At 39.6% G+C, this 16,332-nt stretch overlaps 1 protein-coding gene across 1 annotated transcript in view; it reads right to left on the bottom strand.

Moving 5' to 3' along the window:
• Nucleotides 1–629: 629 nt before the first annotated feature.
• LRP1B (LDL receptor related protein 1B) overlaps nt 630–16,332 on the bottom strand; it is a 1,094,775-nt gene continuing 1,079,072 nt past the window's right edge. Inside the window, exons 87-92 of the mRNA XM_075284520.1 lie at nt 14,535–14,648; nt 7,972–8,048; nt 6,176–6,266; nt 5,789–5,933; nt 3,901–3,999; nt 630–1,201 (exon numbers count right to left, since the gene is read on the bottom strand). Of these exons, the coding sequence (XP_075140621.1) occupies nt 1,061–1,201; nt 3,901–3,999; nt 5,789–5,933; nt 6,176–6,266; nt 7,972–8,048; nt 14,535–14,648 (667 nt within the window). The 3' untranslated portion in view covers nt 630–1,060. The remainder of the gene's footprint in view (nt 1,202–3,900; nt 4,000–5,788; nt 5,934–6,175; nt 6,267–7,971; nt 8,049–14,534; nt 14,649–16,332) is intronic.

The following is a 16,332-nucleotide window of genomic DNA, read 5'->3' as shown; positions in this document are numbered from 1 at the left end:
GATGCCATATTATAAATCGGATTTATTCTCCTCTAGAGGTATCCCATCTAAAGAAGATTCTCTCTTCTATAAAGTAACATTTAGTGACACCAGTCCCGTAGCATTGATCCATGTACAGGGCTCTTCCATCTACAAGAGGGTTTAGGAATTACAAATGTGTCCTTCCTTACCTTTCCTCTTGGCTGGACAAGTCCAGATACCCGTGTCAGGAGAGGACCAGTTTTCCAACATTGTTTAGTGATATTGGGTCACAAAGTAATATGCTACATTTTTCTATGTGTGTACACCCAGTGGTTGTTTTTTGTATTAGACCCCATCAATAACATAATTCCCATAAAAGAGATTTGCATATTTCCCTTGAATTAATTTTATGAGTCCTTAACCAAGTTAGAGCTAAGTTAAGGGTGGACACATCTGTATATTGGGTAATTTTGGCTCAAGTTAGTTTGCCTCTGAAAAAAACACACACCTTTCATACGGTTTCCTTTGAACAGAACTGTATAATTTGTGTACTATTCTAAAGCAAAATTAATAGACTCTCCGATCATTGGTATATATAGAAAATTTGTGGGTGACAGTCAAAAGTACTCACTTATTTTCCTATTGTAGTCTAAAATTTGGATCCCTTATCTCATAGCAGGTTAGATTTCCATTGGACACAAGAAACCCCCTGCCCACAATATCACAATTCAAACCAATGTCGAACAAAGTTCCCATTGTTTGTACTTTTTAATGAAAAGATAACATTGAACCTAGAAAAGTTCATATAAAATGGTTTTCTCATTGTCCTTCCACTACCAAGGAATAAGATGTCCATTTTTTTAGGTTTTAACAAATAAAATGATTTCCTATAACAGCAGCATTTATAGTTTAAATCGTACTGTAGTGCAGTTTATTTTTCATAAAAATACCATACAAATGGTCAGTCTAGTCATCAGCAAAACAAAGAAAATGAAAAAAGAGGTAATGCTGATGACAAAACAATTATAATACTGTTGGTACATAGAAAAGTAATATTTTATACATTTATACAGAGTATAAAAGGTAACAATAGCAGGTATTAAGCCACAGTCTCCCGGATCGCATTTTCAATTTTCTTTGGAAGAAGTTCTCGTCTTTCTTCTACACTGATTAAGGAATTCCGACAATTGTGTCCGTCCACAAAAAGTTTTGCATAAACTGGGTTGGAGTAATTTGTTGGCTGTGAGACAATGGAGGAAGAAAGAACAATTAGGGATTAGAAGTTCTATAGTAATCAGTAATGGGAGTTTTCCCCATGAACATAACCATATAGATGTTATAGACCTTATGGACAACTAAAAGATAGAAAAAAATTGCAACTATAAGGGATTTTTAAAACATTTTAAAGATTTTCTCTGACCATCTTAGTGGTGACCACTGTTGTCTTGATCAGTTGCCAATGGATATGACCATGAATTCAGGACGTTTCTACAGTCTGGCACTTGTCAGAAACTCACTAATGATGTTCCTATTGTGGTCCCACTATTTTCTCCCACATGTAGTGTCCCCTCCTGATATCCAGCTATAATGTTCTTATTGTGGTCGGGTTATCTTCTCATACATGTAGTGTCCTCCTGATAACCAGCCATGATGCCCTTATTGTGGTCAGGTTATCTTCTCATACATGTAGTGTCCTCCTGATAACCAGCCATGATGTCCTTATTGTGGTCGGGTTATCTTCTCATACATGTAGTGTCCTCCTGATAACCAGCCATGATGTCTGTATTGTGGTCAGGTTATCTTCTCATACATGTAGTGTCCTCCTGATAACCAGCCATGATGTCCTTATTGTGATCAGGTTATCTTCTCATACATGTAGTGTCCTCCTGATAACCAGCCATGATGTCCTTATTGTGGTCGGGTTATCTTCTCATACATGTAGTGTCCTCCTGATAACCAGCCATGATGTCCTTATTGTGGTCAGGTTATCTTCTCATACATGTAGTGTCCTCCTGATAACCAGCCATGATGTCCTTATTGTGGTCGGGTTATCTTCTCATACATGTAGTGTCCTCCTGATAACCAGCCATGATGTCCTTATTGTGGTCGGGTTATCTTCTCATACATGTAGTGTCCTCCTGATAACCAGCCATGATGTCCTTATTGTGGTCAGGTTATCTTCTCATACATGTAGTGTCCTCCTGATAACCAGCCATGATGTCCTTATTGTGGTCAGGTTATCTTCTCATACATGTAGTGTCCTCCTGATAACCAGCCATGATGCCCTTATTGTGGTCAGGTTATCTTCTCATACATGTAGTGTCCTCCTGATAACCAGCCATGATGTCTGTATTGTGGTCAGGTTATCTTCTCATACATGTAGTGTCCTCCTGATTACCAGCCATGATGTCCTTATTGTGGTCGGGTTATCTTCTCATACATGTAGTGTCCTCCTGATAACCAGCCATGATGTCCTTACTGTGGTCGGGTTATCTTCTCATACATGTAGTGTCCTCCTGATAACCAGCCATGATGTCCTTATTGTGATCAGGTTATCTTCTCATACATGTAGTGTCCTCCTGATAACCAGCCATGATGTCCTTATTGTGGTCTGGTTATCTTCTCATACATGTAGTGTCCCCTCCTGATAACTGGCCATGATGTCCTTATTGTGGTCGGGTTATCCTCTCATACATGTAGTATCCTCCTAATAACCAGCCATGATGTCCTTATTGTGGTTGTATCGATTTCAAACTGATCAAGACAATAAGTTATAGGGTTATATTATTTGGAAAACTCCTTTAAAGGGTTCCTATCATTGGCAGTTTTGATCAGTGGAGGTCTGGGTGCCAAGCACTGTCTCCTTTCCACATGGCTCTCCTGCAACAATAGAGCTTCGAATGGTTCTTTCCAACACTTACCCTTCACTCTCAGGGAAGCATCTTACAACTAAGCAAAAATAAAAGGGCACAGCACTTAGCTTGGTATTTTTACCCCATGTTTTAAAGATCAGTTGCAGTCTCCGCACCCAAAGCCACTATGATCAAAACACGTCAACAGTTTTGAAACAGGATAGTAATTCTTCAGGTCCACAGTTATAATCCTCATGCAAAATCTTTGCTGATGAAAACATTGCTGCTTATCTTGTGCGGACTTTACACTAAATCTTGGTTTGAAATTTGTCAACATTGCATTGACAGACTCACCTCTTAGCTCACCTGGATACTGACCCAGATTTGGACATTATGGACATTTCTTGCCAAAATTTTAGACAGGTATAGAAAATTTTTTGCAAATGATTTCAAAAATAGAATTGCTAATTTATTTTTGTCATTTAACAAAATGAAGCAAATGATGAAAAGAGAGAAGTAAATCCCATCAATATTTGGTGTGACCTTTGTTCTCTGGAAGAGGAGTCCTGGAAGTGATGATCCGGCCCCACTGATATAGCCCTGATTTTATTATCATCCAGGCTGTCTGGGATGGCATGAAGAGATTGGAGCAAGCCTACATCCACAGAAGATCTGTGCTTAGATCTCCAAGATGGCGGCAGGAACAATCTCCCTGCCCGGTTCTGCCAAAAACTGTCTGCGAGTACCGAGAAGAACTGATGGAAGGCAAAGGGCAAAGGTCACACCAAATATTGATGGAATTTACAGTTCTCTTTTCTTCACTCACTCGATCAGTAAAATTCTAATTGGTGAGCCGCCATTTTTGATTACAATTCCAAGGTATAACACTGTACTGAGATACAAGATAAGCAGGCTGCCAGATGACCAGGTATAACATACAGTATAAACAAGCATCACCACAAACAACAACATAAACAGATACACAAGCACGACTGGCTCAAGATGAAGGTGTAAAACTGAACTTAAGGGAGAAATAAAATAAACCATGCAATGGAAATGTCTCAATCACAGGTGATATAGTCCTCACCCCTGGTGCTAGAGGTCCTTTCAGATCTGAATTTATGTAGATAGGCGGTGCAGTATGGGCCAGTTTGAAAGCTGCATGGCCGCCTGCTATAAACCTGGACTGTACGTAAATAATAGATACATTAGTATGAGAGCTTTCAGTAACCCGGCTATCGAGTCATTCATATTTATGTAACACATATCTATATTTTATGTAACAATGACCAAACACTTCAATGTTTTACATGTCACTTTATGAGGTCCTGTGCACCAACAAGAATCCCAACAAGAACCTGCTACAGTAAGAAAAGAGAACTTCAAATATTACCTTCTGTTAAAGGGTTACTCTGCATACAGTGTATATAAATGTATCCAAAATAATATAATTCAAATACACATGTGGACAACATTGTTGGCTTCCCCCGTTTAATGAAAGAAATACCCACAATGGTCACAGAAATAACTTGAATCTGACAAACTGGAATTTGCCAAACTACTTGTTGACAGGTCACTAAGCTTCTGGGAGAATGTCCTATGGACAGATGAGACAAAAAAAATCTAAACTTTTTTGGCAAGGCACATCAGCTCTATGGAAAAATGAAACCTATCTGGAAAAGAACACTGTCCCTGCTGTGACACATGGAGGAGGCTCTGTTATGTTCTGGGGCTGCTTTGCTGCATCTGGTACAGGGTGTCTTGAATCTGTGCAGGGTACAATGAAATCTCAAGACTATCAAGGGATTATAGAGAGAAATGTGCTGCCCGGTGTCAGAAAGCTTGGTCTCAGTCACAGGTCATGGGTCTTGCAACAGGGCAATGACCCAAAACACACAGTTAAAAACAATCCTCAGTGGATATAACAGTGGATGTACAAAATACATTACAATTAATGGTAACTTTATTAAAAATAAGTACTTTTAAGGGGTCTTGATAGGTCACGTTTAATCCGTTGCTGCTGAACTTTTCACATAAATCACTATCTAAGCCGAATAAACTTTGATGTTCTGAGACTCCATTGTAAATTGTTAAATTACCGTAAAGTACAATCCGCGATTCTCTGCCTTTTTTTTGTTTTTTTTTGTTATTGTGTTCATTAGGCCAAACCCACCGCTTATTTCCACTTACTTAACCTTCTCAAGGCAAAACATACCGGTACATAATGGAAAATTATTTCAATAGCAACCATCAGCAAACTACGCCAGACAGGAAATAAAGGTTTTTGCACGCGGCATAAAGATTTAATTTCACTGTGGCATTTAAAAATGTTTGGCCAAATGTTGAACATTTTACTTTCCAGCTATACAGGAGGCAGATACAATTAAAGCATTGAGTTTAGTCAATGTGAGGGTACACATGAATGCAAACAAATTAAATGGAAAGGTTACATGGCTTGCTCTGACTCCGGGCCACACAATGTATCAGACGGGAACTTCTGAAACTTCATTGTTGTTTATTCTATTGTACGTAAAGTTTAGTATGAAGGCTACTTTATTTTGGCTTGTTATTGATGACCTATCCTAAGGACAATCATCAAGATCAGAAAGACTAGTGGAAACCCCTGAAGCACTGGCGAAGAAGTTCTGAGGGATTTAATGGGCGAGTTGTTTCTGTTTCTGTGTTTTATATTTTAACATTTCCTGCAGTCACTTCCTTAAAGGTTTTATGCCGAATAGCCAAAGTACAACATTGCCTATTTCTGGTGCTCATATAGAAATTCTATGTCTAAATTCTAAATGGGAATAAAACCATTCTCCAGTGGTGATCAGGGGGGGTCTCAGAGGTTGAAACCCCACTAATCTGTAATTTATCCCCACCCTATGGACAGCGGATGGATAATTGTCATTGTACACCCCCTTTAAACACATCCATTACACTATTAGCCTTAATATGTCAAACAAAGCCTACTTTACCTTATCTAGTTCTATGATGAAATTTGGGTCTAATAGCGTTCCATCGTTGTGGTCATGGTCCACCTCATACATGTTATAAGATGGATTTCCAATTTCGACATTCATTCCTCCATTGATGATTGGCTGCCTTCTGATTGTTTTTGCCCTACAATTTTTTAATGGAATAAAGAAATCGTAATAAAATAAAGTAAATACTCTAGAAACACGATAGTAGTACAGTATGAGGTTAATTCCGAAAATGTGACCCAGAAACTGATGATTTATAAACACAACTATTATATTCTCGCATCATGACCACATTGTTTATAGAACTACTGTATGTAAAACAGTGCCATAACTAAATTTATTGTGATGTCACGTGCCTGTAAGTAGAAGAGATGAACTTACCTCCTCCTTCTTTTACATAATATAAGCCCGATCACCAAAGTTGTTATTAGAGTCACCAGTAGAACAAGCGGCACAATAATGGCAATACTTCCTATGATGAAGGAAAAAAAAGGAAGGTTAGTAACGAGTTTGTAGAATCCTGAACTGTATCGGAAGTCAAAACTTAAAGGGCTACTTAACCCCTTCAACACTGACGGTCTAACCTTACAATAGGTTGTCAATAAAATATCATTTGGAAGGCTTGGCACCGCACCAATCTGACTGTAAGGGTCAATGCACACAGTTTTTGGCATTGATTTTGACGCTGAATCGAACTCTATAGGGAGGCTTTTTTTAAGGCTGATTTTTAGGCAGATTTAGCGTCAAAATCAGTGCCAAAAAACTCTGTGTGCACTGACCCTACAACATTGATTCCCAATAGGGCATGGATTGGTTAAGGTCAACCGGACTCAAAAAGTGTCTTCCCCTTGTGAATCGACACCTCCGATCCTGACAGATCACTATTTGTTTACTATGCAAATATGGAGGGTGATGTCATTACTCCAAAGACTTAAGTGTTGACACCCAAATTGTATCCAAAGGTTAATTTACATATTGATAAACATGGTGATATCCTGTAAACAGAGGCAACAACTGAAGTGGAAAACGCTATTTGATTGAGGTGACCGTAACCTATCTGTAGGCATTTTGCGATGACTTGGTCCATTATTTCACCAATACTCAAACAAAAATGAGGGGGCCTTAAGCCTCTGCCTCCTTACATTGACCACAGGATAAACCTACGAATGGCTTTACGCCATGCACACTAGCATAACTTTATACAGTCTTAACCATACACGCCAACAAAACTCCAACTCGTATTAAAACGTATCGAATATTTTTGACTCATGTTATCCAGAGTACAGATCGGCCTTGTAAAGCACAAGCTTCTGCATCTTAAATTTTAAGAAGCTGCTTAGGGACCAAACTTTGTTGCACAGTATAGCTACAAATTTGAGCACTTTTGCTTTGCTTCACATACATGAATACTGCAATTCATCTTACAATCTTTTAATTTACAAGGAAGGTAAAACAAGTTTCAATGTATCTTTATTCATAGGCACATGTTACTGTGCAAGAGTTAAGAATGCTTTTACAAATAGAAGGGTTAATAGTTTATTGTTGTTAAAGTGAAGTGAACGAGGAAAAGAGAAATGTAAATCCCATCAATATTTGGTGTGACCTTTGCCCTTTGCCTTCCATCAGTTCTTCTCGGTACTTCCAGACAGTTTTTGGCAGAACTGGGCAGGGAGGTTGTTCCTGCCGCCATCTTGGAGAAATAAGCACAGATCTTCTGTGGATGTCGTTTGCTCCAATCCGTCTGTCTCTTCATGTCATCCCAGACAGACTGGATGATGTTGAGATCAGGGTTATATCTGCGGGGGCCGGATCATCCCTTCCAGGACTCCTCCTCCAAAGAGCAAAGGTGACACCAAATATTGATAGGATTTATATTTCTCTTGATCTTCACAGAACAGGACGCAGGTTATTGAACAGAATAACATATGGGTGGCGGCACTATGGAAAAAATGGACAAAATGTGTTCCCGTTATGGCTGACTGTAACTAAACACAGATGGGATAAAACCTAAAGGATAAAACCAAATCATCTATCGTATTTTTGTATTTACGAAAAGCAATATAATGCACCTGTAATTTGTTAGTAATAATTACTAAATCAGAAACGTGTTCACATTAGATGTTCGGTTCAACACTATACGTTTGCATTAATGGTGGATGCTAATTCGAGACACTTACTTGAGCCGGCATTGTCAGACTTACTGCTCTTGGGAGCTGGCCTCTCACACTGCTTTCCTGACCAGTTGGCTGAACATCTACAAAGATCCAATTAAACAGTGAAATTAATGGATGCCAGCTGTTAGCTAACTAACCTGCTAAAAAGTATGTCATAAAAACTCAACAAGCTGAAATTCCAACATTTATGCAAAAAAAAAAAAAAAAAAGAAGAGCGGAATTGTTTCAAACTTTTGCAAAATGTGGAATCGGATCACATTAATGTCCAATCGTTAAATTTCACTTCCATCTCGGAGAAAAGCTGGAAAGAAAACAGGATGGTAGTCAGCTCTGTGAACACGTAAGGGTCCTCAAGATGGTTGTAACTGCAGGTCCTCAAGACCGTCATAGGCTATAGAATGCAATGACTCTAGCACCACCATTCACAGTCATGGACACATGTCTGATTTTCTTGACAGAGATAGTATCACACATGTCTCTGGACTTGGTCTGGCATTGCAGCTTAGCTCTATTTACACACACAGGGCTGGGCTGCAATACATAACCCGGCCAGTAGGACAAAGTGGCGTTGAATCTGAAGAAAGAGTTTTTTCCTTGTCTCATACAACCCTTAAGTCTTACACTACAGAACATTGTTGCATCTTTAAGAGACTTTCCCATCTTGGACATTTATGGCATTTCAACAGGATTTTCTGATGTGATGGATCGGCATGTATCTACATATATGGGGTCTCTAGACCTCATCTTGCCTGGTGGGGTTAGTCATTGGCATGGTTCTTCCATGGTTCCCTCTCTTTCCTTCTATGGTAGTTGGCCAAGCTAATGGGAATGAGCTTGGTGGAATGGGTAGGGGACCTTCATTCTGTTGGTCAGAGATAAGACCCAAATTTATTTTATATCCTGTTGGTATCTCATAAGTTTCTAAAATGGGAAAGTTTACCAAACTATTTATCTTGATGGTTCTTTTCTGCATGCTACCCTTTTCAATTACAAAATGGCCTGCTTAAGTTTTGTACCTGTCATGGCCAAAACTCATCTTGTGCTTCACCAGGATTATGAAGTCTTCTTGTCCTATACTGTAACCATGCATCTTATTTATCCCTTAAAGGGATTGTCCAGAGAGTTAAAATGACCTTCTTTCCTTTGGTAGTTGTTTCATGCTGGACCCAGGGTTCGAGCCTGATCCCAACCCATGGTCATGTGATTGAAACCAGCCACCGATGCCTGGTTATTCCACCCCCTCTCTACTCTCCGGATTTCACTAGTAAGTTCCTGTGCTATGGAGGCTGACTATTGTAAAACCAGACCCCACAGCTTAGGTCATTACTTGAGAAACAGGAGAGACCAGAGGGGGCAGAGCGAACAAGGGGACAGGGGCTGGTTCTGATCATGTTAACCAGGATGGAACCCCCGAGTCCTGCATGAAGAAACTAACAAATCAAAGCCAATGTATGGTTCAGTATTTATGTCATTTTTACTTACAGAGATACTGTACTGGAAATATTCTAGTTGTGGCAGTGATTTTGCAAAGGAGACAATATGAACTGTTATATTGGTTATAATTTTTCATTTTTATTAGAAACCAGTCATAAGACGTAATTGCAGCTGGTAAGAGACGCTCACTCACATAATACAACCAATAGGGCTACGAATTCTGCCAATATCCACCCAATCCAGAACAGAAAATCAATATCAAGGTCAATATCTCTGCAAGTAAAACAAACATAATTTCCAAACTTTATCTACTGCTCGAACTTCTATTCTATATTTGTCAAGTTTTTGTTGGAATTCTTTATTCAACATTCTTTTGGTTGACCCTTGAAAGCAAGAGCTAATATATTTTATGCATATTTTATGCAGTAAGAATTAATATTGAGCTTCCAGGGAGATGACATGACATGTGCAAGACCAAGCTGTATAGATCCTATTTTGGCATAATTTGGTTGTAGGTCGTAAGATAAGCAATACACAGTGGTGTACAAAAGTTTATGCAGATCCAAAAAATGCCACAAAGTAAGAATGCTTTCAGAAATAGAAGGGTTAATAGTTTATATTTGTCAATTAACACAATTAAGTGAAGAGAAATGTAAATCCCATCGATAGTTGCTCTTTGGAGGAGGAGTCCTGGAAGTGAGGATCCGGCCCCCACAGATAGAACCCTGATCTCAACATCATCCAGTCTGTCTGAGATGACATGAGGAGAGAGAAGGATTGGACAAGCAACATCCACAGAAGATCTGTGCTTAGTTCTCCAGGATGGAAACGGGAACCATCTGCCTGCTCAGTTCTGCCAAAACTGTCTGCAAGTACCGAGAACTGATGGAAGGCAAAAGGGCACTCAAAACAAATATGGATTGGGATTTCTCTTTTGTTCCTTTACTTCATTTTTTTAATTGACAAAAACAAACTAATAACACTTGTACTTTTGGACGAATTCTTAATTAATTTTGCATATCTGCCTAAAAATTTTACATATCACTGTAATTTCTAGACCACTGGTCCCCATCTTAAAGTGTTCAGATACATCACTAGGGTATGCCATAACATTCTGATCAGTCTTGTGTACTGGATGCCAAACCTGACCTGATTGAGTCTGAATACTATAACAAATTCAGTTATTTATAATAGTTTTTTATTATTATTATTATTATTTAGTTGGGAGACTCCATAATACAGACTTAAAGGGGTTGTCAAAGCAAAAATGGACACTCAAATTATTATTTAAAAATTCCAGGTGCTCCATTGTTGTCTTCAAGTTGCAGTACCTACGACACGAAACCGCTGAGGCCAATCGGTGGGCTCAGCGGCATCTGGAAGGAAACCAGGGATGACACTTCCTGTGACATTCACGGTTCCTTTCCTGAGGCTGCTGATATGTCTTAGTAGTCACGTGGCCACTGATTGGAAGGGAACCAGGATGTCACAGCTAGCAAGAAATTCCAGAGTAAGAAGGCAGCCGAGCTGCAGACCCAGACCATAAGGGAGAACACTGGAGCACCCGGACAGGTAAGTTTTTTGGGGTTTTTTTTCACCTCCCCTGGCCTATTTTAAAAATAAAGGTATTTTCCAAGGCAACCTCTATATATATATATATATATATATATATATATATATATATATATATATATATATATATACACATATCACACTCTCTGGAGGACCCAGCATGTCTATGTATTACATATGGACAGTCCATCAATTTTAATAACTAGCGTGTAATGCTTCATTTGTCCTGTAGTGGAGCTGCAGGGAAATTGATTCCATGCTGCCAGGTTCCATCAGAGGTTAGAGATGATCACTTGGGAGCCTGGCCATGGTTATTCTTGGGTGAACCTTCCAGTAAAAAAAAAATTGTATTCGTATCATCATCCTTCTGAACATTATAATGAATATGCTCAATGGAACATTCCCCAAAGAATCCTCCATACAATAATGATACATATACACATTCAGGCAACCATAACCTTACAGTTACCAAACTGTCTGAAGTAATGGATTGCTTCATGTGCATGACTTCTCTGGCTTTCATTTCACTGCAGATTGCTGGTGGGATTTCTGATTGCTTCCCTTACTTTCTTTAAGGGTCTTGACCCCTGGATGCAAAATCGTATTCATCATGTGAACAAATGATCAACAATCAGCGAACATCTACAAAACTAATCTTAGCGAGCGAGCTATTGTTGAATATGCGGAGTAGAAATGTGATTGATTGGACATTGTCATAAATAACCTGGGGAAAAAAACTACAATGTATAATGGAACTTAGAAAAATTGTAACAAATATTTGTCTAAATATTCAAAAACTGTGGCTCCAATCTACTGTATAGAGTTTAATATTCAATTTAAGAAAAAAGTTAAAGGTGTATTCCCATCTAGACTTTATCTCCTATCCATAGCTGAGGGTCCAATTGTGGTCTGATAGGGAGCACAATGGAGTTCTGTTCCTCACCTTGATGGAGCAGAGGTTGGAACGGATGCACACCACTACATTCACTTGAATGGGAGCTCCAAAAATAGTCAGCTATCCTTAGCTCTCCAGTTGCAATGAATTGGGCAGTGTGCACTCAGCGTGCATCTGTTTCGGCATAGACTTGATTCAGAATGGGGAAGATAACTCCACCATTCTCCAACATTCTCATGATTGGCTGGAGTCTGACTGCTGAGACCCTTACATATAGGGAATAACTTCTGAAGATGGGCACAGCCCTTTATTGAACCAATTTGTCAAGGACATAGGTAGGTGGGAAACAGGAATCAATGGTGGTATCAACAAGTCATTGTGTCTCAATTCTGACACAGGGCTAGGGCAGAAAATTTTGCACCAAGCTAAGACACATCCACATGCAACTATGCATACGCCAGGAATATATTTTTCTTTCTATGCCCTAAATGCAACTGGATTATGTTTGTGGAGCTTATACAGTGGCACTTAGGGTCCCCTTTGGCTCCGTACCCCACAGTTGTAAGTGCTTCATATGCCACTGCATGGGGCTATTGTAGCAGAGCAGAATTATTCTACGGTAGGGTATTTCTGTAATGTAGCATCTGATGGAACATGGTAAAGCATTTTTTTTTATACTGAAAGAAATTCAGTTATTCTTCCTATAAATTCATTATTCCTATAAATTCATTATTAAATTGACAATTGGGTGTCACCAACTAGGGGATATTCCTGCATGGTCTAACATGATATGACCAGTCTTTGTATGGACATGTCCCTCTTGACAGGGTGAAAAAACATTTTCCCATTCAGGAGTAACAGACACAATATCACCGACTTCTAAGAAAAGATGCTCCAGAATTGTTATTTTTGGGAAATATTAGTATTCCTAAAACACATTTGTCGTGAGAGGTGGAAGGTTTTTCTTAAGAGGAGATGACACCATCACAAATGCTTTCAGAATGTACATGGAAACACCAGAGTAGTCACTTTGTTCCTTTCCTTACAAAATATTTCATATGCAACAAAAATTGAGGGATAAAAAAAAGTTATTTGGTCTCTCGTAGTAAGAAGATGTCCCAGGAGCCGCTCATGGGTGGGAAGTCGATGCTGAGGACATGACTAGACACAGAGTTGATCGTTAAACAAGTAAGAATGCTTCCAAAAGTGGTGGAATATAGTCATGAAAATGATCAAAATGTAAAAAAAAGTTCTATTGTTTATTTCAAAAATTTAAGTAAATTTTCATATAATGTATAGTTTATTTTAAAGCCTATAAAACGTAACGTGTTTGTAAATACATTGGACCACATCTCCAAGAGAGATTAATATATTTTTAGCCCGATTCCTGATTTTGAAAACATTCATTGTCGTCATATATGGAAGCATAGTAAAAACAAAAAAATAAATAAAAAAGAAAGCAGATGAGGAATGTCATATTGTGCAGCATAACCCTAGTCACTCAGTTTGGCCATCTCAGAACAATTCCAGTCAGGTTAAGATAATCTTGCCAATGTTCATGTATATAGAGCAATAATCGACAACCCATAGATTTGGAGCCGAGCGTGGCTCATGATCATTGTAGTGTGGCTCGCCATACAAGACCGTAAATGGGGCTATAATACTTGTTCCAATGTAGCCGATCTCTGTCCGCTCTCAGAAAGGCATTCCTGACAGTCTAGCTGGGCTGTGAGGAACGTTCCCCCAGACTGTTCTCGTCCATAGACTAGTACTGGGGGTGGGGGGCGTCATCGATAAGGAACACCCCTTCTGACAGTACAGGGCTATGGACGAGAATAGTCAGCTAGACTGTCAGGGAAGCCCTACTGACAGTGGGCAGAGATCGGTAACGGCACCGATATCTCCATAATGGGAATTGTTGACTTTGTAGAAGTATATAAAACCACACATGCCCGAGGACATTAAAAGTCCTCTTTGAATTAACATGCCGCAGGACCGAGGTCAGGATCAGCTCTGAATCCTGGTAGTTTATGTGGGCTGCCCGGGAAGGGGTTAATGTATTGACAATCAATGATATTATGTAGAATACAATTATATCATAAACCAGACATGTCTGGAGAGAATCGATACCTATGACTGGCAAAAACCTTTCCTCTAAGCCACGAGAACTATTGCGACTTGCCTTCCCCCGATTCCAACAGACACGTCAAAAACGTATTTGCAAAAGCACCAACGGAATTTACAATTAGAAGAAAACATATTTATAAACAACGTATTGTATCATTGGCATTCATATCCAATAGTGACTGGAATTGTCCTTTAACTCGTCTGCACGGATGTGTTTGGAGCCCGTTACCGTCCTCCGCACACCCACACATTGTTTATTGTAACAATAGAAAGCATCGAAACTTGACAGTATAAGATGACAATGTGCATTAACGTCACAAATGAATTTCAGGCCACACAAATAAAAGATTAGAAAATAAAAAAAAGTCACCAAAACCTTTCTTTACAGAAAGTACAGAACATTGCATAGTCGTCCTCATGTTAAAATAAAAATATGAGACATGTCGGGTTATTATTTATGGTTTAAAGAATGTTCCAAATGATGAACAAAAAACGGTGTCAAAACAAAGAACAGCGTTAAGTGGAAGGTTAAACCTACTTGCATTTCGGTTCATTAAACGCTGTTAAAGTGCAAATTCCCTCATTCTGACAGTAGTAATCACAAGGGTTCATTTTCTGGTCACAGCGCTGACTTTTAAACCCCATAGAGCATCTGTAGAATTTCAGTAAGACACAACTCCAATGAATAGTCTGCCAGGCTTTCCAGTCTTTTAATGTATCTCATTGACAATGGATGGAACATCAAAAAGTTGCGAGCACAGTTGTTCTAGAACAGATCTGGACTCCCCAGGCGATGCATATTTTACTACAGTGGGTATGTAAGAGAGGCCACCATTCTTTGACTTCAACCGATTCGCTAGGAACTTACCGATAAAGAGTTAAATCAACAGTTGCAAAAATAATCCTTTAATAACATAGCTTTACAGATTTTGGGGCTTTATTGGTGTTGTCCAGGCAAAAATTTTAGATTTTAAATAGGCCAGGTGAAAAAAAAAAAAAAATAGTACACGCTTTCAGTGGTGCTCCGGTGCATCCCAGCACAGTCCGGGTCTGCTGTCCATTGTTATCTTCTGGTGGAAGTACCTGCTGCATGTTACGGCTCGGACCAATCAGAGGCCTCAGTGAAGGACATGTGATGTCACTACTAGAGATGAGCGAGTAGTTAAATACTGGATATTCGTTTCGAGTAGCCCCTCAACATTCGACTACTTGAATCGAATATCGAATCCTATTATACTCTATGGGGGAAAAATGCTCGTTTCAGGGGTAGGTAACATTGGATCAAATTGAACTTACCAAGTCCACGAGTGAGGGTCGGGCTGGATTCTCCGAGAAGTCTTCTCCTTTAAGCGTCCCTGCGGCGTCTTCCGGCTCTGAATTCACTTCCGACTGAATTCAGACTGCGCATGCCTGCACTACAAGAAAATGGCTGCTTTGACTGTAAGCGGCCATTTTCTTGTAGCGTGGGCAAGCACAGTCGGCTCTGCCCAGGCCCGATGCCTGGCAGAGTGAATGAAGAGCCGGAAGACGCCGCGGGGATGCTGCGCGGAGAACACTTCTAAAGGTAGGAGAAGAACCAGCGTTGATTGGCCGACTGTATAGCATTCGGCCAATCAATGCTGGTTCTGCATCAAATTTTTCCATTCAAATAGCGAGTGGTACTCGATCGAGTACGAGTATTTTGAATACTGTAGTATTCGATCGAATACCTACTGGATTGAATACTACTCATCTCTAGTCACTACCTATGATGCCCCAGGGTCTCTTCTTGATGATGCCGATTGACCTCAGTGGTCATGTGACCGCTGAGGTCAATCAGCAGCTTCAACGGAAGGGATCCGGGACGTCACTGACGGTGAGGAGCTTCATTTCTAGAAGACAACTCAACATAAGGACCGGACTACGCTGGGAGGACACCGGAGCACCAGGAACAGGTGAAATGATCAAGAGCAGGGCATGTGTTCAAATAATAATAAGAAATTAATTGGAAATTCCCCAGCCGATCTCCGCTAATCTTTTTTTTTTTTTACTTTGCATGCATGGGTTGACCCCAGGGATGATTGCTATGAGGTCATGACTGCAATGGATACAAAGATGTACGGTATGTAATGTAATAACCGAAAGACGAGTAGACAAAGACTGACGGGAACTAACAAAGACTGACGGGGACTACCGGGGAATTTACCAGGGAAGAAATGTATCGGGTGTTTTTTAAAAAATTTTTTTTAACACCATTCCTTTTCTATTTTTTTATTTTTACCCTGGACAACTTTCAAAGGATAAAATTCTGACCATTCAGAAAAACAAATCCCTAGAAAGATATCAGCACAAAATAT

The sequence above is a fragment of the Leptodactylus fuscus genome, chromosome 8 (assembly GCF_031893055.1).
Source record: "Leptodactylus fuscus isolate aLepFus1 chromosome 8, aLepFus1.hap2, whole genome shotgun sequence".
Classification (NCBI taxonomy): Eukaryota; Metazoa; Chordata; class Amphibia; order Anura; family Leptodactylidae; genus Leptodactylus; species Leptodactylus fuscus.
This window is presented reverse-complemented; position numbering and strand designations above follow the sequence as displayed.